Raw genomic sequence first — 23,457 nt, forward strand, 5'->3', positions numbered from 1 at the left:
TAGATCCATCTTACACGAAATATGACTATTCATGTACATTTTCTCCTTCACTAGATTGTGAAGTATTCCAGAGCAGGAGCAATCCTCTTTCTTTCTCCCACGAAGGGACACTAACCCATGCATAATAGCTATTTGACAGTTTGTTTTGCACTGAATCGAATCCTTCCCATCCAACTTCTGGGGTCTAACTATACATGCATTTATCCATAGTGAATATTTATAAACATCTAGAAAAGTATATACTTGCTTATAAAACACTTCAATCACATAAAAGATTATGTAATACACATAAGGAAGAAGGAACAAAAAAACAAGCACGTAGAGACCCAAACCACAGTTTATGAAACAGGACGTTGCCCATACCTTTGAGGTCCCTTGTTGATCTAGTTACTTTTGAACAGTAACAATCTTCTGAAATTTAAATCAGCATGCGTGCATTCACTCATTGGTTGACTGGATCATTCATTCATTTGCCAAACGTGCCAAGTGTCAGAATCCATGTAAGACCAGGTAGTTTAGTTCTACTGTTGGAGTGAGTGGGGCTCGAAAGTGACATAAACTATCTCCAGAGGCGTACACATTGCCTTTGCTGCAAGCGGTCCCAACCGGGCCTGGCCCTACAGAGCGAGCGTGGTTTCTCCGCGTGGACACTTTGGGCAGAAACTACGCGTCCCGGCAGTCTGCGGGGCGAGTGGGCGGAGCCGGGCCGGGGGCGGGGGCCGGGCGAGAGGGGGCATTGTGTCGGGAGCGCGGACCTGCATTTGTCTGCTGGAGGTGCTCGCCGAGCGAGCGTTCTTTTGGCCGGCCGTGGGCTGGAAGTGTCAGCGGCGGCCGCGGCCCCGGCGGGAGACCGAGTTGCAGGAACCACGCGCCCACTGGCCGCGATTGCTGGCAGGGGGCGGCGTGCCAGCGGAGCAACATGCAGATAGGCGCCCGGCGCCCTGACGACCCCTCCCGAGGAAAAGAGGCCGGGGCGGCGCTGGGGCGGCGGGGAGCATGAGGGAGGCCGGGGGGCGGCTCGACTCGGAGCGCTGCTAGGGAGCGGCGCGCGCTGCACACTCGCCGGGGCGCAGCGGAGGGCGGGGAGCCGGGCAGGTCGCGCCAGCCAGCGGGAGCCGGCCACCGGGAGCTCTTCTGATTGCCGACGCGGACGCTAGGGGCCCGGAGCAGCCCCCGGCCCCGGCGTGCAGCCAAAATGGGCAACGCGGGCAGCATGGATTCGCAGCAGACCGATTTCAGGGGGCACAGCGTGCCTTTGAAGCTGCCGATGCCCGAGCCAGGTGAACTGGAGGAGCGATTTGCTATCGTGCTGGTGAGTGCGCGGCGGCGGCCGGACGCGGGGCCCTGGAGCCCCGGGCCGGGCGGCGCAGCTGAACCCCCGCCCCCTCCCCTTTTCCTCGCGCCGGGAGCGAGCCTCCTATCCCGAGGGGGAGGCGCCCACCTTCCCCATTGTGGCCTCTCTCTCCTCGCTTCTGTCCGTCCCCCTTCGAGCCCGCCGCGCCCAGCCCTCTCGGGGTCCCGGGATGGGGCCAGGCCGGCTGCCTGGCCAGCCCCGAACCCATTGTCTGGCGGGAGAGGCACCTCGCAGCGCGTGTGCCTGGGAGGTGCGGCGTGGGCGTGAAGGGAAGGTGGCGCGGGCCCGGGAGGAGCGGGCGGCGAGCCGCTAAGGCTTTTTGTTTGGAAAAAAATCTCTGCAAACCCCGAGTCCCTGTGGACCATCCTGCGGGTGCCCGTCCCGGGCTTGGGGGTCCCGCACAGATGGGCGCATGTGGCTGGCCGCGGGCGCCACGCCGGGCGGTGAGCGAAGGGGAACTTGGAGGCAGACCTCGCGGCTCGGCGGAGGGGACCTTCCCCGAAAGGGAAAGAGGAGGAAACCCGTGGCAGTGCGGCGCCCCCGACCCTAAGCAAGGAGGGGCCATCTGAAACCCAGGCGAGAGAGAAGCTTCGCCTCCGCGCGTTCCTTTTGGTCTTAATCTTAAACCACAAAAATGTGTAGTTTTGCGGGGACGTGTTGTGAGCTGTCCTGACTGCAGGAACGACCCCTCCCCTCCCCCAGCACACCTAGCCAAGTCTTTGGCTCCCTCTCGAAATTCGCTTCTCTTAGCTTTCCAGCTTCTCAAATCTATGACACTGAAGACTCCCTTCTTCCTCCCTTTCCTTCTGGGAGTAAGTTTCTGGGCCCCTCCCAGCCACAGCCTGTCAGTACTGTGAGCTCAAGAGGGTGTGGCGGCCTCCCCTTCGTCCCAGCCGGAGTCTGTCCTACACTTGGTCCCCAGACTTCGATTTTTAGTGTCTGAGTCTCTTTTAAGGGATGTTAGGAGGGAAGCGGGCAAGATCGGACGCGTTTCTGTTCCTTACACTTGTACATTTCCCTTTTCCTACCTAGTTACCTTTGAACTCTTCAAGGCTAGGCAGCAAGAGAAATTTGTGCTCAAGGCAGACAAATTTTGCGTCTGCCTGCAGGTTTTTGGCATATAACCTCACAACTTTGGGGAAAGACCCCATTCTGGACGCTGACTGAAACGTGTAAATTGCCTGTCTTCAGGCCTTTAAGACGGGCTGGTTTGGTACTGGGAATATTGTTCTGGCAGGTTAGCTTTGTGCTCTTTGGGAGAACAGAGGCCACAAGCTTTTTGCTGCCACTCGGAAACTCTGGTGTGGCAGTCGGGAGATAGATGAGGCTGCCTGTCTTGCTGTGTATTTTCTGTGATCTCCTACAGCTGCTCCCTCTGTTGTGCAAGATGGGACACTCTGAAATGAAACAGCATTGGCTTAATTACTTCTCAAGGCAGCCTAGGTGCATACTTGACCTGTCTTTCCAGAGACAAACGTTTTTATTCAAAATCCTCTTCCTACCAGACACATGGTTCTTAATCTCCCAGCTCTGGGTTTTCTGTCTTTCCATCCATGCTCTGGTGGTGTGTGTGTGCACTTGAACTGCAAGGACCGGTGACACAGGAAAACCAGATAATAATAGTAATGCAATTAAGCTCTGCTCAACTGGGATAGCATGATTTGCATGAGCTTTCAGTTAGCCTGCTGATTAGTAACACATGGTATGAATTAATCTTTAGAAAAATAATATCCCGTCATTAATGTGGTGGGTTTGTGTTACTATTAAGTCTAGTCACCGATTTAGTATGTAGACATTTATGATTCTACATCACAAGCTCCTTGGGGCAGTAGTTGGTTGTTGTGGTTACTTTTACTCTGTGTGTTGTACACAGTTACAAGATGTGGTTCCTTTCTTAATTGTTTACAGTATTCTAAGCCTCTTAAAACAAACAAAAAACAAAAAAATACTAGGCTAACCTTTTTCGGATTGAGACAAAGCTTTTGGGAAAGTCTCAGCGTGGGGCCCCTCTTGTTAGAGATGCACTTGGACCCTTGATGCGTTTACTGTAACTCTCCCTAGTCAGCTCCAGCTGCTCTTCGAAAACCTACAAGAGGAGATAAAAGGAATCATCTTTATGGGCTGATAGAAGTGCCGAGTTACGGTGATTTCCCTTGTGGTCAGTTTTTTTTGAAGTTGTACATGCGATGCTCTCAGCTGTGCTTTTCTTCATGAATCACTTAAGAAATCAGCACAAACCATTTTATTCTGGAGATCAAGCTTGAAGGGCAAATTATAGGTGGCAACTTTTTAAGTATACGTTTGGAGGAATTCTCTATCCTGAGACCATGGGAGTCATATTGGCGTTATTGATACTAGTTTTATTTTCCTATATGGTGAAGATCATATATGAGTTTTGGGAGGAAAACCAGGTAGTAATTCTGTACAAAGTCTACAAGCACCTCATCGTAAGTATGGCTTACGTCCGTAATCAATGAGCCATTTGAGGCATAGAAAACAATTCCTCCCACTCCCCAAGCTCTAGAATACTTAAAGCATTTGGGAAGAGTAAATAAAAATTAAAATGACAGAACTCCATCTATTTCTGGAAAATCTTAGGAGAGAACCAACCTATTCAATGACTGTTCCCCCTTCATCAGTCTGTATGAGTTAAATTGTATAAATCTGAAAAATTAGTGGGAATGAACAGAAAGATGAGACAGTAAAAGACTGCTGAATTAGGATGAGTGGAGGGGTAAACTAAAAAATAATAGTTTCTTATAGGAAAAATAGATTTGAGTTACTGAACTTCCCATAATTGATGACTAGTAAAAATTAGATCAAAACTTAGGAGCTTAATCCTCCTAGGGAGAGTCTTCCCCCCTCCCTGAACATGTCTTCAGCATTGTTATAATAATAGTTATAAAACTTATATTTAACGGAAAAGATTACTGACTCCTTGTATACATGTAACTATTTGTATCCTTGTACCTGCCTTCCACATGGAGTTACAGGTGATAGGCCTTTCTGTGTGTGTGTACAGGTGTGCGATGTTTCTGTAATACTCTTCGATGGACGTGTTTCTTAAATTATAAAATCAATCGTCTACTTCAGTTTTTGTTCCTGTAGGGTGTATGTATTTTATATATTTTACAGGTAACATTGGACTGTATTTTTTGGGTCCCATGCTATAATTAAATATCCATGGGGCTCTCCATTAAACATTGTTTAATTGTTGGGAATACACACGTAAATACTCTTCATGTTCTTTATTTTCAAAGATCACGCTCTGAGGTGATTTTTGGGTGTGGTGAGCAATTGATGGTCTTTGTCCAAGAGTACCTCTTTCTATGTGAGACACTCCACCATATTGTTCACTGAATTTTGGCTTGCGGTCACGGTTTTCACAACTTAAAAATCTAGGTCCCCTAAGGCCTTTTTCCTAAGGATTCTTGCTTTGCGTTTAAGAGAAAAGGACAATTTTAAGCCTTCTGTCCTAGCTGCTGTCTCTCTGTGTGATATCGGATCTCAGATTGCTCTGCAGACAGATTCAAAAAGACACATAGAAAGTGATGGTTTAGGGCAGTATTATCTTATGTTGGATACTGGGAACTACCCTGGTGTGTGATTAATTTGAGTTAGTTCCCTTTTCAGTTTTTTCCTTGCCCTGAGGTTGAATGTAGTCATTCTGCTTTAGAAAGAAGTCGGAACGTTTACTGAGTACCTACCATGAGTGTGCCCTATGCTTTATGTGTTCTCATTTACGCCTCACAGTAACTCCAGGTATCAGCAACATTATAGATGAGGAAAGAAAGATTACCTAAACTGCCTGAAGTCATAGTTATTGAGTAACCAATCTAGGATTTTAACCCAGATTTGAATCTCTACCCCTCCATTACTTCCTTAGTCCTAGAACTGGGAAGGGGGAAAAAAGTGCCTAGAACTAGCAGTAAAGCTGTGAAACAAGTACCTAAGTCTGGTGAATGCAAGTTCAAACCGTGTAAAATTGGCAGAAATTTTTTAGAAGCGACTGAAGTGAGGTGCGCTTGATGTTTCTCTTTAGATGGCAAACATTTTGGCATCTTCACTGATCTGTTCTATTTTTCAGGCGTGGAGTTAAATATTGATTTGGTCCGAAAGCGTGCTCTTCAGTTTTTCCGGTCAAGGCAGACTTGAACTACCTTGGTTGGGAAGTTTCGATTTTCCAAATCAGAGGGAAGAGACAGTCTGTCAGTGAATGCATATGCTCCGAATGTAATTACTTGTGGAAGGGACAAGGAAGGTCAAGTTTTAACATTTAAGTTTATTGCCCTCTGCAAGGTGGTGTCCCCTCTCATCTACTTCCAGGGAGAGCTCTTGCCGTGGAGTCTGCTGAGCAGATGGATGGGTAGGAGTATAGCTAGGCCATCATCAGATGCCTGCTCATGTATTTTCTCACATCCTTTCTCCTGTTGTGAGGGAAGGAGGTGGAGAAGGGGGATGGAGTGTTGTCACTTTGAGCCATTACAATCTCATCCTTGGCAGTAACCCCTTGAACTGTTTTATTCTCCAAAGTATGTTTATCATTTTCAGGGTGCATTGTTTTCCGTTAATAATACCAATATATTTGAGTATCTGGGGTAGAAGTTGATCAAAGGCTCTTCTCTGAATGCAAATGTTTGGCTCCAGTGAGAGACTGGCAGCAGTGTAAACTGATGAAATTTGGGGGAGAAAGGGTATGTGTGCCCCTAAATCCTTAAGTGGTAAGAATTGCTTTCACTTGAGCCTTTCATTTAGCAAACAGCATTGGCCTGGGAGGCAGGAGACCTGGTTTCTAGAATTATGTCTGCTGCATCAGCTTGGATCAGTTAAACTCTTTCCTCTGGTCCTTTGATTTTCCTCCTCTGCAACAGGAATAAAATCTGACACAACTGTGAGCATAGCCCTGAGATTTTTGAAATCATAGCACTTGGAAGTATAAGATTTCTAGAACGTGATATATTGTGATCCATTAGCTGATTTTTTGTTTTGAAGAGCTTTTGTGTAGAAAAGTGTGTAGCAGTATTCTGTGTGGTCTGGAGAGTAGAATTTCCAGGGTCAATGACTGAAAGTCATGTAAGCATGAGGAAAAGTATTCTAACATTTAGGGTTGTCAAAAAATGGAGAGTGAGCTCTCCATTAGAATTGCTTGGACAGAAGCTGTATGAAAAATGCTGACAATTGGAGGGTCTTTCCAAACCCAACATATGCTTAGGGTATTATTGGCTTGAACGGTGCCCTCTTGAGGTAAATCTGCCACGTGTAGGTTCTAGATAGAATTATAGCACCTGAGAGTGGAGAAGGAGCTGCTTGTAGGTTCCTCCAGGGCTCAAAGGGGAAAACAAGTAAGTATAGGCTCATGCTTGTTCTAGAAATTCATTTGACTTTACAAAAACTGTTGCCTGAAGGGCTTGGTCTTAACGAATGGCTCTTTTCCTACTTTGGGCTTGGGGAATTGGGACAATGTGAAGTGGGCTCCTGGGTCCTCATGTTTAAGCAAGTAATAGATGTCATAAAGGTGGCTAATACAAGAAGACTGATTCCGGATGATTTCTCTCCTTTGCAAGAGGGTGCTGGTACCTGGAATCCTCTAGAAACAAAGCAGCGAATCCTTATAAAAGAACAGACTGGAATTACTTAGGAGGGACGGTGAGTTACAGCGGTGTAGCTGCTTGGCAAAGGCCCTCTTGTAGAGTGGCGCTCCACTTTACATTGGTGGACATTTCTGTCCTTCCCCCATCACAGGAAGTATGTCCCCACCCAGACTTTGGTGTCATGGTTTTTGTAGAGAGCTTCATGCACCTTCTTAGCTCTCAGCTACTTGAACGTTGGGGCACAGGTCACTCATCTCTTGTCTTCCCTTTAAGATGGTATTTGTTCATACACCAGTGATCTCCCTCTCCCCTCCCCAGTCATCTCATCCTTTTCTCTAGAACCTTCTCTTTCAACATAACACCAAAGACTATGCAGTTTTCAATGGGTATGCTGTGATTTGGAAATGGTTTTTAGGGAAGATCTGGTAGGCTGGAGAGCTGCCTCATGGACTGTGTAATTCAACTGAGGCCCACAGATGTGGATCAGGATGGCTGAGTCTCCCTAAATTGGGAAATACCAATTCTCTACTTAAAGGTATAATGGTATTTGATGTAGACAGAAGTCTACTTTATTTTCACACTCTTAAGAAATACAATGACAAAAAAAAATGACCAGTGGCATCAGAGCTCATGGGTGGGCACCTTATCATGAACTTACAGTTTCTAAGACATACCGAAAGTGTTCCCTTATCGTATCTTCAGCATTCTTGTGCAGCCTGTAACTGATTTTAGTGACTCTTATTTCAAATGTAACCTTCGTCTGTGTTCTTCTTTGCTAAAGAAGGTTTGTTGCACATGTAAGCTGCTATATCATTGCCACAGAAGCTGAGAGCTTTGAGGTGTTTAGACCCTGTTATTTCCAGAGGTGATCTCACTTGGTTGACTTCTGTGTAGTAGAAGGCACTTCTGGCCTGGTTTATCCTAAAAACTTGTTAGCTGTGGGAAAGGTGTCAAATAGTTCACATTTTTGGCCCTGTGACTGGTACCTGAAAGTAATAGATCTCACCTATCTCAAGTCCTGTCTTGAACTCAGGAACCTGACTTCTTTTCTTTCTCCTTTTTCCGTGAAAGTTTGGCTAAATACTTTATTTAAGGTAGGATAATGAGGGGATTGACAGGCTAAAGCAGTGGGTCCAAAACTTGGTTGTATCTCAGCATCACCTGGGAACCTCAGAAAACACACCTGGGGTCCAGCCCAGTGGCACAGTGGTTAAGTGTGGACGTTCTGCTTTGGCAGCCCAGGGTTCACTGGTTCGGATCCTGGGTGTGGACCTATGCACCGCTTGTCAAGCCATGCTGTGGCGGACATCCCACATGTAAAGTAGAGGAAGATGGGCACAGATGTTATCTCAGGGCCAGTCTTCCTCAGCAAAAAGAGGAGGATTGGCAGCAGATGTTAGCTCAGGGCTAGTCTTCCTCAAAAAATAAGAAAATTAAAAAAAAATAAATTAAAAAAAGAGGGAAAATACACCTGGGTCCTATTCCAAGGATTCTGATAAATTTGGAGGGTGAGCTGAGCATCAGGATTTTTAAAAGCTTTTTAGGAAATTTGAATGTGCAACTTTCACTGAGAGCCACTGTGCTAGAGGAGTGTTTCTTCCCCTTTTCCTGCCTGCTCTAGAGACCTAGCATGAGTTAAAACCACAGTGAAAAAACCAGTTGAGTGTAGTAGGAAAGGAATTATTTAGGAGATGGCAGAAAATTTGGAGAAATTGGGTAAAGTTGAGAAGGGTTAAAAAGAAAAGCTCCCGAAGATATTTGATTCAACCAAAAGCACAAAGATGAGAAATGTAGAAGAAATGGGTCAAAGCCTGTTGAGTGTTAGACTTACTCAACTATTTAAGAAATGATCATCAAATAATCATAACGAAAATTTTCAGAGAAAGTTCTGTATATTATAGCTAAAGCGTGAACAGAGGTGTACTTCTGGAGTAGAACCATCCATAAAGCAGTTGTGTTTTTGCCTAGGCCTCTGCTCTCCAGCCTGATTGTTTGTTGGTTCAATGCAAGCCTTTTGCTTTGATCTCTGGTTTTACCATTTATAAAGACTTGATGAGCGTGGCTTCCTGGAGTGAAATTCAAATACACTTGTGAAATGTAAACAACATTCATTTATTAAGAATCCTATAATCAAGGCAAATTGGCATGCTTATATAAGCAATTAGCTTTGAGAATAGAAAGATAAATAGGATGCTAGGTCAAGAATGAACCGATTGTTCTCAGTGCAAGACGCTAGTTATTCCTTTAATAGTTATAAGCAAATAGACATTCCTCGTATTCATAATCTTTAGCAGTGTTGGTTTGGGGTTTGAGGACAGCTTGTGGTTTTCTGAACTGAGAAGATAGAAGCAATTATTGTCTCATTTTCATCTAGAAATACGAATCCTTTGAGGAGAAATGTCGGTAGTTTATGACTCGATAAAACTTTCTGGTAATTGGGAAGGTATGGATTTAAATGATCAATATTAAAGAATAATGGAGTTTTATTTTGGTGAGGAAGGTAAAGAAGATAACTGTTTTATAATAGCAGGATGAAAATAATCGCATCTGCCTTTAATGAGTAATGGTATTCTTTTTTTTGTATAGAAGGAAGCATTAGGATAAATAATAGCAGGAGAAGTTGGACAGAACGTGATTAGATTTGCACCATGGCAACATTGCCCAGTGAGTTCAACACCACAGTGTGTCTTATTTGTGAAAGCTGCGGAACCTAAATGCAGGGCGATGAATCAGGTGAATGGCTTTATGTTTAGGTTCAGTTCTGGCACTTTCAGTCCCCGGTATGGTCAGCCTTGTGTTTCTTCCAAGGAAATTTTGCCTTTTTAGTGATGACGGAGTATCTTGACTAATGGGGATTCTTTTTTTTTTTTTTTTTTTTGAGGAAGATTAGCCCTGAGCTAACTATTGCCAATCCTCCTCTTTTTGCTGAGGAAGCCTGGCCCTGAGCTAACATCCATGCCCATTGTCCGCTATACATGGGACGCCTACCACAGCATGGCTTTTTGCCAAGTGGTGCCATATCCGCACCCAGGATCTGAACTGGCGAACCCCCTGCTGCCGAGAAGCAGAATGTGTAGACTTAACCGCTGCGCCACCGGGCCGGCCCCAATTGGGATTCTTTATCCCCGAGCACTTCTGCCTGGTGAACCTAGGAAGCCAATTCAGTCCAAGTACCTTGGGACCAGTATGCTTTAAACTTGGAATTGGTGATTCCCCAGGCCTTATCACAAAATCATTTTATTGCCAGCTAATCAGGCCATGTGGATGCAAACCTGGAGAGACCATTTAGGACTGTGAGGCCTCCTAGGTTTGTGGAACCGTTCTGCTTGCCAGTGTTCAGCCTCTCCAATGTGCTTTCACAGTAAACATTTTGAGTCTTAGGGTTGGCTTTTTGGAAAGCATTTGTTTAGGTTAGAAATGTCCAGATCATCTGTGAATTTACCTGTCCCAATCCTCATTTAATGGAGTAATTCTTAACATCAGACGTATATTTTTGTTAATTCACCAATAATTATCAGAAATCCCAAGTTTGGTTTCCTCTCATTTTTCTTTTGATAATGGAGAAGTTTAAAAATTCTTTGCTCTTCTTTGGAATGATATCTCCTAATCATCCTTCGAAAAAATCTTTTTATGGAAGAATGATATACATACAGAAGTGGGCCCGTATCATTAAGTGTACAGTCTGATGGACTTTCACGAACTGCATACACTGCTTGAACCAGCCCTTAGATCAGAAATCAGCATCTGTTTCCCTCTTTTTCTATAAACATCGTTGGACTTGGCTCCTTGCTTCCCCAGCCACGGTGGCTCACCTGAAGTTACTTTCCAAATGGCCAGACGTGCGTGGAAGAAAGCAGACCACAGGATTGTGCCTTGTGGTCTGATTCTAAATGACTCTAATCATGAGGTTTCCACCACTTCCTTTGAGAGATTTCCTCAGTCCAAGTCGTCCTGGCCATTAGGAAATATTGACACTGCAGCATCTTCCTGTTGCTTTTAGTTAGCCTATCATTGGTAACCCTAATGGTATTTCTTTTGTGTGTGTACTGTGTCTCTGTTTTTCATAATACTGAGAAGAGGACGTTTTGATTTGTGCTCCTGCAGTAAGGGATGAATGGGGAGGGATTTCCATGGTGGAAATGAGCATTTGGAGTTTGGGCTTCAGTACTTAGAATTACGTACTTGCAGATGCAAGTTTTGTTTATTCACTGTCAAGCCTAAGTTCTGACCTTTAGCTTTTGTCATCTTTCTTGATGATTCTTTTGAAATATTAAAAGGTATAAGATTGTGAATTGCAACTTCTGGTTCACTTTTCCCATCAAAGCCCTGTTATGTTATTCCAGACATTGATCCAATTTGAGAGGCTCTTTGGCCATATTTGTTGTTAATGATTCACCTTCTATACTCTCATCTGTAACTTCTGTGTCCCCTCCCAGCCTTCCCATTGGAGCCATCCACAGTCTGGCCAGACCCATCCCCTCTCCTGTTTCCATACGTGCCCCTGACTCTGAGTTTGCTTTAACCCTGTCCACAGAACAGGCCTGCACCTTCCCCCCATTATGTCTTTTCTCACACTGGTTCTCCTGCATGTTATATGCTCCCTTTGCTTCTCTGCTTATTGAAATTCTATCCAGCCTTCAAGGCTCTTCCGAAATCCCCCCTCTTCCCGGTGTCTCTGCAGGCCCCCATCAGCTTGGGGGAGGTGGGAAAAACAACTCTTTCTTTGATCTCTTTATAGCATGAATAGTATGAATTATTTCCCTTACTCATGAGGCCCTTGATTAAACATCACCTTGTGTGAAGTGTGACTAAAATAAGGGGATGCTTTTATGTGTAGCTTTGTAGTCACTCATTCCACTCTTAGCCATCCGTTTATGCCCCTGTTTTATTTGCCAGTTCACATCGTGGGCTCCTGGAAGGCAACGATTGCATCTTACAGGTCCTGGCACTTTTCCTCATCCAGCACAGAGCTTGGCCCAGGGAAGGTCTGAGCAGATAATTAGTGATGTTATTTGAGAACTGTGCCCGCTGAAACAGGCCTGGGAATTGAATAGCTGATCCGGGAACCCATTTAACTGATCACACTGGGCTGACTGTTAATTGCACATAACTTGCCTTTGTGTTGAAGTGACACTTTGTCACAGATTCTTATTCATCTTGGTATTCCCCTTATCACTTGACTGTAGTAGCTGCCCGAGAATACTAAGCATTCAGAGATAATAAGTTGGCATCATCCTTCACCTGACTTCTTATGGAAAGCTGGTGGATTCGGAGAAAAGGAGGGCAGTTGAAATGGCCAAAGAAAATCAGTGAGTTTTCACTGTCACTAAGCCAGATTGGCATGTCATGCTGTACTGTCATCAAGTGAGTAGTAGCACAGTAGGATAGGACTTTCTTAAAGTAAAATGTCCTTCATGAGATTTTCTTTTTTATTTGGAGTGAGGCAAGTTTAAGTGGGCAACATTCCTTGTTTGGCATTTTAGTGCTTTGCTGTTTGCAAAGTGCTTTCAGATGATCTTTTGTGATTCTAAGCGTTCTTAATAAACGAGGCAAACAGGGCATGAAGGTATGTGGCTTGAAGTTATATAAGAAGATGGTGAAGTTTCTGATCCAATCCTAGGTCTTTTGCACTAAAACTCCAGGGGGCGTTCCACTGTAAAATAAGGTGATGTTTATGTGCTCGCTCCTGCTCTGTGCTTTATAAGCATTCTCTCTGATGCTCTTGGCAGCCCTTGGAGGGAGGTATTATCTTCCTTTTATTAAGGAGACAGTGGGGCTCAGAGTGATAAAGTGGCCACTAGCAAATGGTGGAGGCAGGATTTGAATCCAGGCCTGTCTGGTGAGAGAAGCTGCTTCCGTCTCCTGTACCACAGCATGTATATTTTTCTGAGTTAGCTGTAAGATGTCATTAGATGTCTGCTTCTTGTTCTTTGTTCTTCATATACCCTCCTGACTAAATTCATTAATTCACACAATGGCTATACGTTGTCAATATGAGTCCAGCATCAGTATAGTTGTAGGAATACCGAACTTTAAAGTTTCAGAGGGAAAGTGCCATTTCTATATTTTGAGTGTTCAGACAAAGTTTCCTTGCAATAGGAAGTAGAGAGATGCCAGCGTGGTCTCAACCACTGCTAGACTACACTTTTTAGTCTACATTGTGTGATTTTGCTCATTTGCCACTGCTTAAGGGCTTATTCTTTAATCAGACAGCTCAAAAATATTTATTGGGCACTTACTATGTACCAGGCAATGTTGTAGGTGCTGGAGGATGCAGTGCTACACAAGGCCGGCCAATTGTCTGCCCTCAAGGAGTTTGCAGTCTAGTGAGAGAAGGCAGTGTGGGGAGCCAGATGTGAAAAGAGTACACAGATATATAAATGGAACTGTTCTGATGATGCACAATGCTATGAGGAGAATAAAATGGGATAATGCCAGATGGTGCCCTCTACGTTAAGATCTGAGTGATGGGGAGCAGGCAGCCAGTGTGTGAAAATCAAGTAAGAGCCCTCTAGCCAAAGGAGTAGCCAGGGCTCTATTTGTTTCTTCCCTTTCTGGGTTCCGGTGGGTTTCCACCTACCCTGGAGCAAACGAGGGGAACAGCATGTGGGATGTAGTGAGCCCAGCCGGCTTTAGACCTTACCCATGGGGAAGCCTCAAGGTAGAGGTGCAGGAGTCTGTTTCCTTTGACTCTCATAACAGAGCTGTTTCTTCTAAGTGGCTTTGTGCAGTCACAGTTCTGCCACTTGTCAAATTCAGGTGATTTCTAACAAACGATCGTTGTAGTCTTGTCACTGCTCCAGACCCGTGGGACATACAGTTTGAGAATGGAGTATTTGATTAGTGAGAACAGTGCACTTGTAAGTAAAGGCACTCTGAGGGCCGGTCCTTCTCATGGCCTGTTTTATCTGCTCCAGCTGTGGGTTGACCTGGGTCAGGCAAGGTAGAAAGAAATTTCTTTTTTGCTGTAACTTGCTACTAGCTTGTTGCTCAGAATTTTTCCTTTTCTTTAAAAATTTTATTTTAAGGGCGTACAAGATGTTTGATTTGAAGTTAAAAATAAAATTTGGGGCTGGCCGGTGGTGTAGTAGTTGGGTTCGTGTGCTCTGCTTCAGTGGTCTGGGGTTTGTGGGTTCAGATACCGGGCATGGACCTGGCAACGCTCGTCAGGCAATGCTGTGGTGGCATCCCACATGAGATACGGGAGGATTGCCACAGATGTTAGCTCGGCAATAGTCTTCCTCAAGCAAAATGAGGGCCAGTCTTACACACACACACACACACACACACACACACACACACACACACACACAGAGTTATGTATTGTTAAAACACACACACACACAGTTATGTATCTTTAAAATTATCCCTGAAATCCCTTAAGTTTCCCATACAGGTACAGTACTTCTGCGTGTTCAAGTTTGAGAAACTCTGAGCTTGGCTGAAGGAGAACCCACAAGAGAAAGGTGTAGATGCAGATGTCCAGGCATTCAGGCCATTCTGCCCTTCGCTCTCTAACCTGATGGGGACTGGAGAAAGGGGAGAGTATTCTCACAGCTTGCTCGCCTATAGATTGACTCCATTTAAATACCTTTAAGTACATATTAGTGTATGTTCGTACTTACCTTTACATACCTATAATACATTAAAGGTTACAAATACCTCTGAGTACATATTGGTGGCTTTGTTTTCCTGTGAGGATTTTAAGGCAGGCTGCAAGTTAAGTGTGGGTTTGATGCGTGTACAGCAGTAGTAACAACAGGGTCACTTACTGTGCATTTCTTTCCTCACTTCAGAAACAGGAAAGCTGGCTCGGGACCCCTGACAGGTAGGCATCAGCCCTGTTTTATGTAGGAAACTCAGGGCTGGAGAAGTGAGGGAGCTTGCCTGAGGACACACATTTCTAGTCGGCACTGGAGGTTAAAATCAACTTTGTCGACTCTAACGCTGTGCTCCTGACAAACTGTTTTGACTCCCACTTACAAAAATCTAATTTCAACATGATAAGTATAAATGTAATCAGAATAAACGGAAAATCTTATGAGGCTAAGTTCAGTAACTTTTCAGGCTGTATTAATTTTGTCGGTATATACCCAGAACCAACAGTAACTGTGTATCCATCAAAAAAAAATTAAAGATAAATAAGATACTGGATGAATAAGCCACTGTCCCCTGTTGAAATAGTAAAGACCAAATAAGCTTGTGATCAAATTGGCGTTTTTCTAGTAACAGTTGTCCTCTGAAGGCCTTCTTAAGGCTTTCTTTCAGACAACTGCCTCTGAACCTTTGTTTTTTTAAATGTCTCTGGTAAAATGGCTGTGTTGTTACAGCTTGAAGGCTGTGTGGTAAGCCTTTTGATCAGCCCTCAGTGATAACCCACAGACTTGGACTTCCTTGTGAGGGGAACAACTGTTATTATCTTGTATTAGTAGGCTTTCTGTTTGGGGGTTGCTTGTTTTTAATAAACAAATCCCATGTAACCCCATTCATTCGTTCAACAAGTGTTTTGTTTGGGTGTTTCCTCCAAGCCAGGCTCTAAGATGCTGGGACACAAAGCTGAATAAAACATCATCTCTACCTTTGAGGCGTTGACTGCCTAGTGGAAGAGATAGGAGTGGAGATGGAGATAGTAGGATTTTTAAAGGCATTTATCGTAAACCTGTGTGCTGTGACTATAATGGGCTATAGGAGGGCATATTAAGGTTAAAGTCTTGTAACATCTTAGGTAAGCTGATAAATCTAGACAAGTCAGTTAATTTGGCTGGAAGTCGTAATCCATAAAGTGCAGACAAAGTAAATTCTGTTCTGTGTCAGAATGCTTCCAGATTCAGGTGTGTGTGTAAGTGTGGCTATGTGAACCACTTGGAAGAATCTGGTAAAAAAATTCCCAGGGATAGCCTTTCAGTTGGTGGAGGATTCTATTCCAGGAGTATAGACCGTGAGCTTTACCCCTCTAGGTTGCGTGCATCATGTGTAAACGTTTCCTATGCTCGCTTTGCTAGAAAGCGTGCAGTCTTCTCTACAAGGCTTATTGTAGGAAGTGATGGCATTGGGTCATTGGGACCTAGAATGACCATTTCACCGAACTATTGAAAAAGGCTTCGTTTTACGTGATGCTTGTTTATGAACATAATCTTTGGAATTAGATCTGAGTTTGAATCAGGATTTTGCTGCTCACTGGTTGTGTGATCTAAGCACAGGTAGCCATGCCTGTTATATGAGCTCAGGGGTTGTTGTAAATATTAAGTGATATTACTTAGTACAGTCAAGTTGTGGCACTCAGGTAAGCACTTCACAAAAAAATGGTGGTTCTGATGATTTTGCACCCTTTTTATTTGACTTTGTTAAAGCACTGACTTTAGGGGCCAGGCTGTGGTCTCTAGCAGAGCTTTAGTGAGATCATTATCAACCTCACGTGAAGAGCACCCAGGATTGAACCTATGGTGGCTTGTGCTGGCTACTCTTACTTAAAATTGTACTTACTGACCTTCTGTCATATATGAGTGTTTCCAAAGGTCTGGTCCATGGTGTGCAGCCTTTACTTGGATATTGTATCCTGATCCCTGTATATTTTGTGCTGTCTAGAAAAAAGAGCCTGGTGTTTCGGGGCATTGGACTCTTCCTTTCCAGAGTCTAATAGAAGTGTTAGCATTTTCATAATTGCAGCAGACGACCACCATGCAGTGTCCAACAGTGTGATCCCTAAGCAGCTAGTTCACATGAGAAAATACAGTCAAGTTCATGACCATCTAGGCCTTGAAACTGCTGTTGAAGTTTTGTTTGGCTCCAGCTCCTTTCTGGGGTGGATGGAGTCATTTGGACTTTATTCCGAATTCCAATAGTGGCAAAAAAAAAAGAATTCGTATAATTTGTGTGTAGATGGCCTTCTGTTTGATTTGATTGAGATAAGAGCATTGTTTAAGAAAAGCTTCATCCTTGTTCAGATCAAGAATACAGTGGCATCTGACCTGATCTAGAAAACAAAGTTATTGCAGGTTGCATTCCCTCAGTAACCCCTTGCTGTATTTTTTTTCCCCAAAAGGTTCCTTATGAATTTATTTGGGTTACATCCTACATGGTCAATCTTGCTGTCTCAGCCAGAACTGAGCTTATGAAACAGGCCAGTCCCAAATCAGATTAATATACTCCCATCATCTAGAATTATCTGAAGATGCTTTTATACACTCTTCTTTCTTCCTCACTTTCCAGGGAAGAAAATTGCTCTTTTTTCTCTCAGCTGATAAATGTCGCTTTTGCCCTAAATTTTATAGTGGCATTTTACTTTTAAAGTTACTGAGATAAAAGAATATTAGATAGGACTGTCAGATAAGTATGAAATAAAATTCTCTGTGTTCTCAGACCCTTGAGGGTCCTTAAATCTCGAGGGCTGAAGCTGTGTGCATGTTTTTCTTGGGGCCCCATTTCCATATCAAATAGCCTTAATTTTTGGATTTTAGTAATGAAGGTGTGAACCCAATCTGTCAGGCTTCTTGTGCCATTTATTGTAGCCATTCGTCAGCTTAGAATTGCACGAAAGGAAGTAAAAAGCCAACTCTTAAGAAGGTCCAGATGAAAAGGATTATAACATGGTGCAAAAATATTAGCATGCCCGCCCCAGCCGTGTGACTCACTCCTTTTGGAGTATCCATTTTGGCAGCTTTCTTGAATCACACATCAGTCTCTATGTTGGTATTTTTGGCAAGGTGCTAGACTTTACCCTAATGCTTACAGTAGTAACTGCCAAAAATGAACAAAGAGGAGAATTACAAATGAAACATAACAGCATCACAAACATTTAGTTTTTTCTTGAGCAGAAACAAAATTGGGAGTTAGATTGCCCCAAGAAAACCACTGCTTCATCCCAGTGAAAATAAAGATCCTGATGGGTCATCCTCCAGTCCTTGGCTATAGGAACTATTCTTATGTTATGTTAATTTCCATTCAGGAGTTTTCCTTCCCCAGCCCTCTCCTCCTAGGAATAATTCTTTCAGGGCTTAAGGTTTTTCTCATGATGTCCAGATGACTAAGCTTGATTTGGGATTGTTCCACCCTGTATTGCATGTAGTCCTTCTGGGAACAAACTCCCATGCACTTCAAAGGAGCAGCAGATACACAGGGTGTATCTCAAAATAAAAATTTGACCCTTTGTCTCTCTTCTTTTCATCTCTCTCTCTTACAGGCATCCTTTCCTTCTCTGCAAACAGAGCGTTGTAATAGTTGTAGTCTACCATGCTGTTAAATGATTTCCATCACTGTTCCAAATACGTGCTATGATTTCGTGCAGATGTCTCCTTTCGTCCAATTTAATGCTGTAAAGTACATGTGTACTTTGCAGAATGTGTACTTCAGTAGTGAGAAATAGTTCTAATGGACGTGTTCTTAATGAAATAGTCCCAACATTACAGAATAGTCAGATCAAATACCCACAGACCTGAAGAAAGAAGATGTTCCAGATACAGCTCAAGCTTCTCTGTCCTCATTTCCTTCCTTCCCTCTTCAGAGGAAAACTGCTCAGAATTGGCCTGTGTCATTCCCGTGCACGTTTGGCAGAAATAATTTACAGTCGTTTCTGAGTTTGTAGAAATGGTATCATAATCCACGTGTACTTTTGAATCTTTGCGCATTTGCTTTAAGAAGTATTCATGTTCATGTGTGTAGCTTTAGGTCATTTAACTTTTGAATCGTATTCATTGTATGAATGTATCATAAATTACTTAACTGTTGGTCCTCATTATTTGTGGATTCTGGATTTGAAAATTTGCCTATTCAATAAAATTTATTTGTAATTCCAAAATCAATCTCCCTGGTGCTTTTGTGGTTATTTATGGATCACAATGGTGAAAAAATTTGAGTTGCTTGATGCCCAATTTCCTAGCTGAGGTGGAACAAGGTGACTGCCTTCTTGGTTCAGCTCTCACTGTCCACACGAGTCCTTTTCTTGTTTTCCTCCGTGCCATGTTTTTTGCATTTTTCTTGATTTTATTAAATGGCCTCCAAGCGTAGTGCTGAAGTGCTGTCGGGTGTTACTAAGCACGGGAAGACTGATGTGCCTTATGGAGAAAATACGTGTGTTAGATGAGCTTGGTTCAGGCATGTGTTAGAGAGCTGTTGGTTGTGAGTTCAGTGTTAATGAATGAACAATACATATTCAGTAAGATATCTTTAAACAGAAACACATATAACACAGCTTTATGTATTGATGTGACCAGAGGCTTGCTGATACCCTGTATTTCTCCTAGGAGTGATGGTTCAGTATTTGCTAATTTAGTGTTTGTTGTGACGTTATAGAACATGGCCGCTGTAAATAATGAGAATTAGCTATCTCCTACCCTATTGATGGACATTTAAGGTTGTTTACAGTTTCTTATTACAAGTAATGTTACAGTCATAGTCCTTGTCTATGTCACCTGATGCACAGGTCTGAGTTTCTTAAGGTTATATACTTAGAAATACAATGGCTAGGTCCCAGCTACGCCCATCTTCAACTTGAGCGATCATCGTTGAAATGCTCTCTAAAGTGGTGATTTTGCTCTGATGTAGTTGATTTTACCAGGACTCGTCCCCCTAGTCTACTCAAATTGGGCCTACATATCAGTGAATTAACAGGTTTTCTTTTTAGCACTTACCTGGTGCTGGAGATTAAGAGAGAAAGGAGTGAACTGTCATCCAGGAATTTACAATATATTTCTGGTGATAAGATTTAGAAACATAGAAAACTAGTTGCCATCCATTTTAACTTTATCTTTGAGTGAGGTGAATATAGATTGAGATTGTTTGGAGAATATTTAGTGTAATAACAGCAGCTGATATTTATTGTCTTTGTGCTGGCCTGGACATCTTTTAATGCATTTAGTCTTAGTGACAAGCCAAGGGGGTAGATACTTTTATTAATTCACTTTTACTGAAGAGAAAACTGAGGTGCAAAGAGATTGAGCAACTTGTCCAAAGTCACACAATTATAAGTGACACAGTCAGGATTTGAACTGATGCTCCTTGGCATCTTAACCATTGTGCTGTATGTACCTCAGTCCACCATTTAATTTCGTACGGGTAGCCGTGGCTTAAGAGGTAGTCTGCCTGTCTTTACATAACATAAAAACAATTCAGGGGAGTTGAATCATGTAGCAGGGACTAAGTGTGGAGGCGTTTTCTTTTCTTTAACCCAGGGACAGCGGTGAGGTAAGACCTACGGGGACCATCTTGGCTGCAGTACTGACTATCCAATCCATCTTTGATTTTGCTGAGAAGAATTCTTAAGATCCGTCTGTTTTCATCACCATTTTAAAGCCATCGAGCAGGTTTGGAAGAAGGGGAAAATTTGTGTATTCTGTCTGTCCTTGTTTCTTTGCTCAAATGAAGATTTCGCTACTTCTCCAAGAGTTGCATTAATAATCTACTTTTTGAGGGCTTTTGTGGCCAAGCACTGTGTGAGTGCTCTGTGTGTGTTTCTCAGAACAATCCTGTGGTATTTGACTTACTGCTTTGTACGTGGTGGAGCAGGATTTGAACTAGGGACTCTGACTTCATAGCGCACATTCACCTACTCTGCTCTGCACTCTCTTGGTGAAGATGTGGGGTAGGGTGGGGGGGAGGGTGGAGGGGCTTGGGGTAGATAACCCTGAGGAAGGTGACATCCCTCAGTAACAAGCTGCAGGCCATAACCCCAAAGGACTGCTTATTGAAATGGAATGCCATATTTCTGTTCATTTCTCTTCAGAGAGGAGAAACTGCAGCTAAAGCATAATAATAAAGGGGGTTCTGTAGGCCACCAATAGCACCGTTGTTCTTCAGAGAGATCTTCCTTGGGCCTAGGAAGGTGAAGGAAATGTAGGAGATGTTCAGGGTGAGGTGAATTTGAACAGTTACCACCTCATTTCTTAGAATCAGTGACTTTTTTCTTATTAACAAATGATCTGTATCTTATCTTCTTGAAGTAAATATCCCTGGCTTACTCTAAAAGAATTAAGATTATTCTTAATCTTAGTGTCTTTCACATTCTTGACTGCAGCCTATGCTGAAATACGTTTTATGTTCACGGTCCAATATATACAGGTTCTAGAAGTCCAAATAAAAAACAAAAGTTTTTCTGGGGCTGGCCCCGTAGCCGAGTGGTTAAGTTCATGCGCTCTGCTGTGGCGGCCCAGGGTTTCGCCAGTACAGATCCTGGGCACGGACATGGCACCGCTCATCAGGCCATGCTGAAGTGGTGTCCCACGTACCACAACTAGAAGGACCCACAACTAAAAATACACAACTATGTACCAGGGGGCTTTGGGGAGAAAAGAAAAAATAAAAACATCTGTACAAAAAAAAAAAAACCAAAAGTTTTCATAAAACAGTACTTATCTTGACTAAGTGAATTGTGCTCCATTTTCTATACCATTCTATTCTTTTAAAATACAGTCATTTTATTTTAGAGGAAAAGATGCACTATATGATAATTAAATTCCAGAAATTGTAGTAAAGTATCAAAGCAACCTGGTCAGATAGCATTTAAACTCCTTAGCTCATGAAGCCCACACTGAAGAAATTGTTTACTCTTTAGATTTGACCGTGAGACTATTGCTTGGGTCTTTGATGCATTGCCTATGTCTGTTCCTTGTGGTAATGCTATAACTGGAAACATATACTGTATAAAATTTTTGACTGCATGAAACAATGGAGAAGAATTAAGGCTCAAGAGGATACTGAGAAGCAGGCTTAAATGTAGCAGATATGTTAATATAGTTGGATCTAGAGCCTCATTTTTTTTTCTAGAAAAACATTTATCTGGGAAACACCGCACTTACAAAGTAAACATTTTCTATCCTTTGATAGCTTCTGATGTCTGTCTCCTGAGTTTTACATACGTGGTGGGAATGTGGATGATGCTAATAACACAGTTTTGCAAGTTTCCTTTGAAATTTAGCTTGATATTGTCAACTTAGTTTTTGCTCATTGAAATACTTCCCCTAAAATAAAATCACAGGGCAGCTTTTTGGGGTGTTCTAAATTTTTTGTTGGTGATTGCTGGGGCTATCTTTTTGCTTTGTTTCAAGTATAGCTTTTTTTAACTTTCTAATAACTTGATTGATAATTGTCCTCTTTTGTCATGTCTGTTTCTCTCCACATCTGCTCCTCTTGACTCGGTAGTGAAATATTAGCACTTGGGAAGGTGGTTTGATATCTGTTTCTGTGTGTCTAAATTTTACGTCTCTAGACCTCACAAGGTAGCACCATTCTCAAAAAAAATCATTCGTTTTCTTGGGTTTATGTTTCTCATTTACAGTTTGATGGTGAGGGCTGGAATGACTCAGACCCAGGGGCATTAATCCCAACGGTGCCAGCCCCATCCTCAGATCTTCTATATTTCAACTTCACCATCTGCAAATGGGGATAAATACTGCTCTTACCATCTCAGAGCCTTGATGTGGGATAAATCCTGCAAAGAGCTTTGGTGGAGGGAAAATCTTTTATACGTAATAACGTGGAAAGAGGGATTACACTCAGTTTCAAAGTCTTGTTACTGTAATGTTACCGCATAGAATAACAGCTTAGACTCAAGGTGAATGCTAAACATATTTAAAAATACTTTTTTCTACTATTGCAAATAATGTATTCTTATTTTGGAAGATTAGAAAATTTAGAGACAAAATATAAACATTTCTAATTCCACTGCCCAGAGATAAGCACTGTTAACTATTTTGGTATATATTCTGGTGTGGTTTTGTTTTCTTGTGTGCATCCATGTCATGAACATCTTTTCTTATCTTTAGTTAGAACTTGTGAGTTCTTGCAAACTGTTACATTGATAGGCATTCCACAGTTTCTTTAACTAGTTCCTTATTTGAGTCTCAGGAAGGTCTATCTCTTTCTCTGTGTCTCTCTTGAGTTTCACCTAGATTGATATCCATGTAGCTGAGTCTTGGCACACATCCTAAATCATTTCTGTAGGATGATGTCAAGTACAGTTTAAAGAGGCACTTCTGAGTGGTGAAAATAAAATGGGCATTAGGAGAATTCGATTTGACTTTTAACTTTGCCATTAATTGTTGCTGTAAGCTTTATATCACATTCTTTCCTGGGCTTCATGTTCCTTCTTGATAAGAGGTAAAATGAGCTAACTCCTGAAGGGGATTTAATTGTGCCTGCAATCATTTGGGATATTTTACAGAAAAGGAAACTAGGACTGGAAGGGACTCTAGTGTCTCTTCTTCTCCTGAATCCTGTGTTTGGAGGTTTACTCTTTGGTGACGTAAAAGGTCCCGAGTGCCCTGTGGTTCTTTAGAGTCATAGTTATAATCATTGATACTCACTGATTATGATTAATGGTGTCTGAAGCTGAGCCTACTCAGACTTCAGGAAACCCTTTTATTGACAAAAATCCCACTTAGTAAGTTACTGATTTTTAACATTGTTTCCTTTAACAGTCAGTCTCACCAGCTGATGAACAGATAAACAAAATGTGGTATATCCATTCCATGGAATACTATCTGACCATAAAAAGGAGTGAAGTACTGATACATGCTACAA

At 42.7% G+C, this 23,457-nt stretch overlaps 1 protein-coding gene across 8 annotated transcripts in view; it reads left to right on the forward strand.

Annotated features, from left to right (window-relative positions):
• Positions 1 to 802: 802 nt before the first annotated feature.
• Positions 803 to 23,457, forward strand: part of FMNL2 (formin like 2) — a 291,924-nt gene continuing 269,269 nt past the window's right edge. For 3 of the 8 annotated variants that reach the window (XM_046658830.1, XM_046658828.1, XM_046658829.1), the window contains exon 1: positions 806 to 1,312. In XM_046658830.1, the coding sequence (XP_046514786.1) occupies positions 1,196 to 1,312 (117 nt within the window). In that variant the 5' untranslated portion in view covers positions 806 to 1,195. Of the gene's footprint in view, positions 1,313 to 23,457 lie in introns of all 8 variants that reach the window. The other 5 variants (XM_046658827.1, XM_046658825.1, XM_046658826.1 and 2 more) reach the window with 3 other exon arrangements.

The sequence above is a fragment of the Equus quagga genome, chromosome 4, assembly GCF_021613505.1.
Source record: "Equus quagga isolate Etosha38 chromosome 4, UCLA_HA_Equagga_1.0, whole genome shotgun sequence".
Lineage (NCBI taxonomy): Eukaryota > Metazoa > Chordata > Mammalia > Perissodactyla > Equidae > Equus > Equus quagga.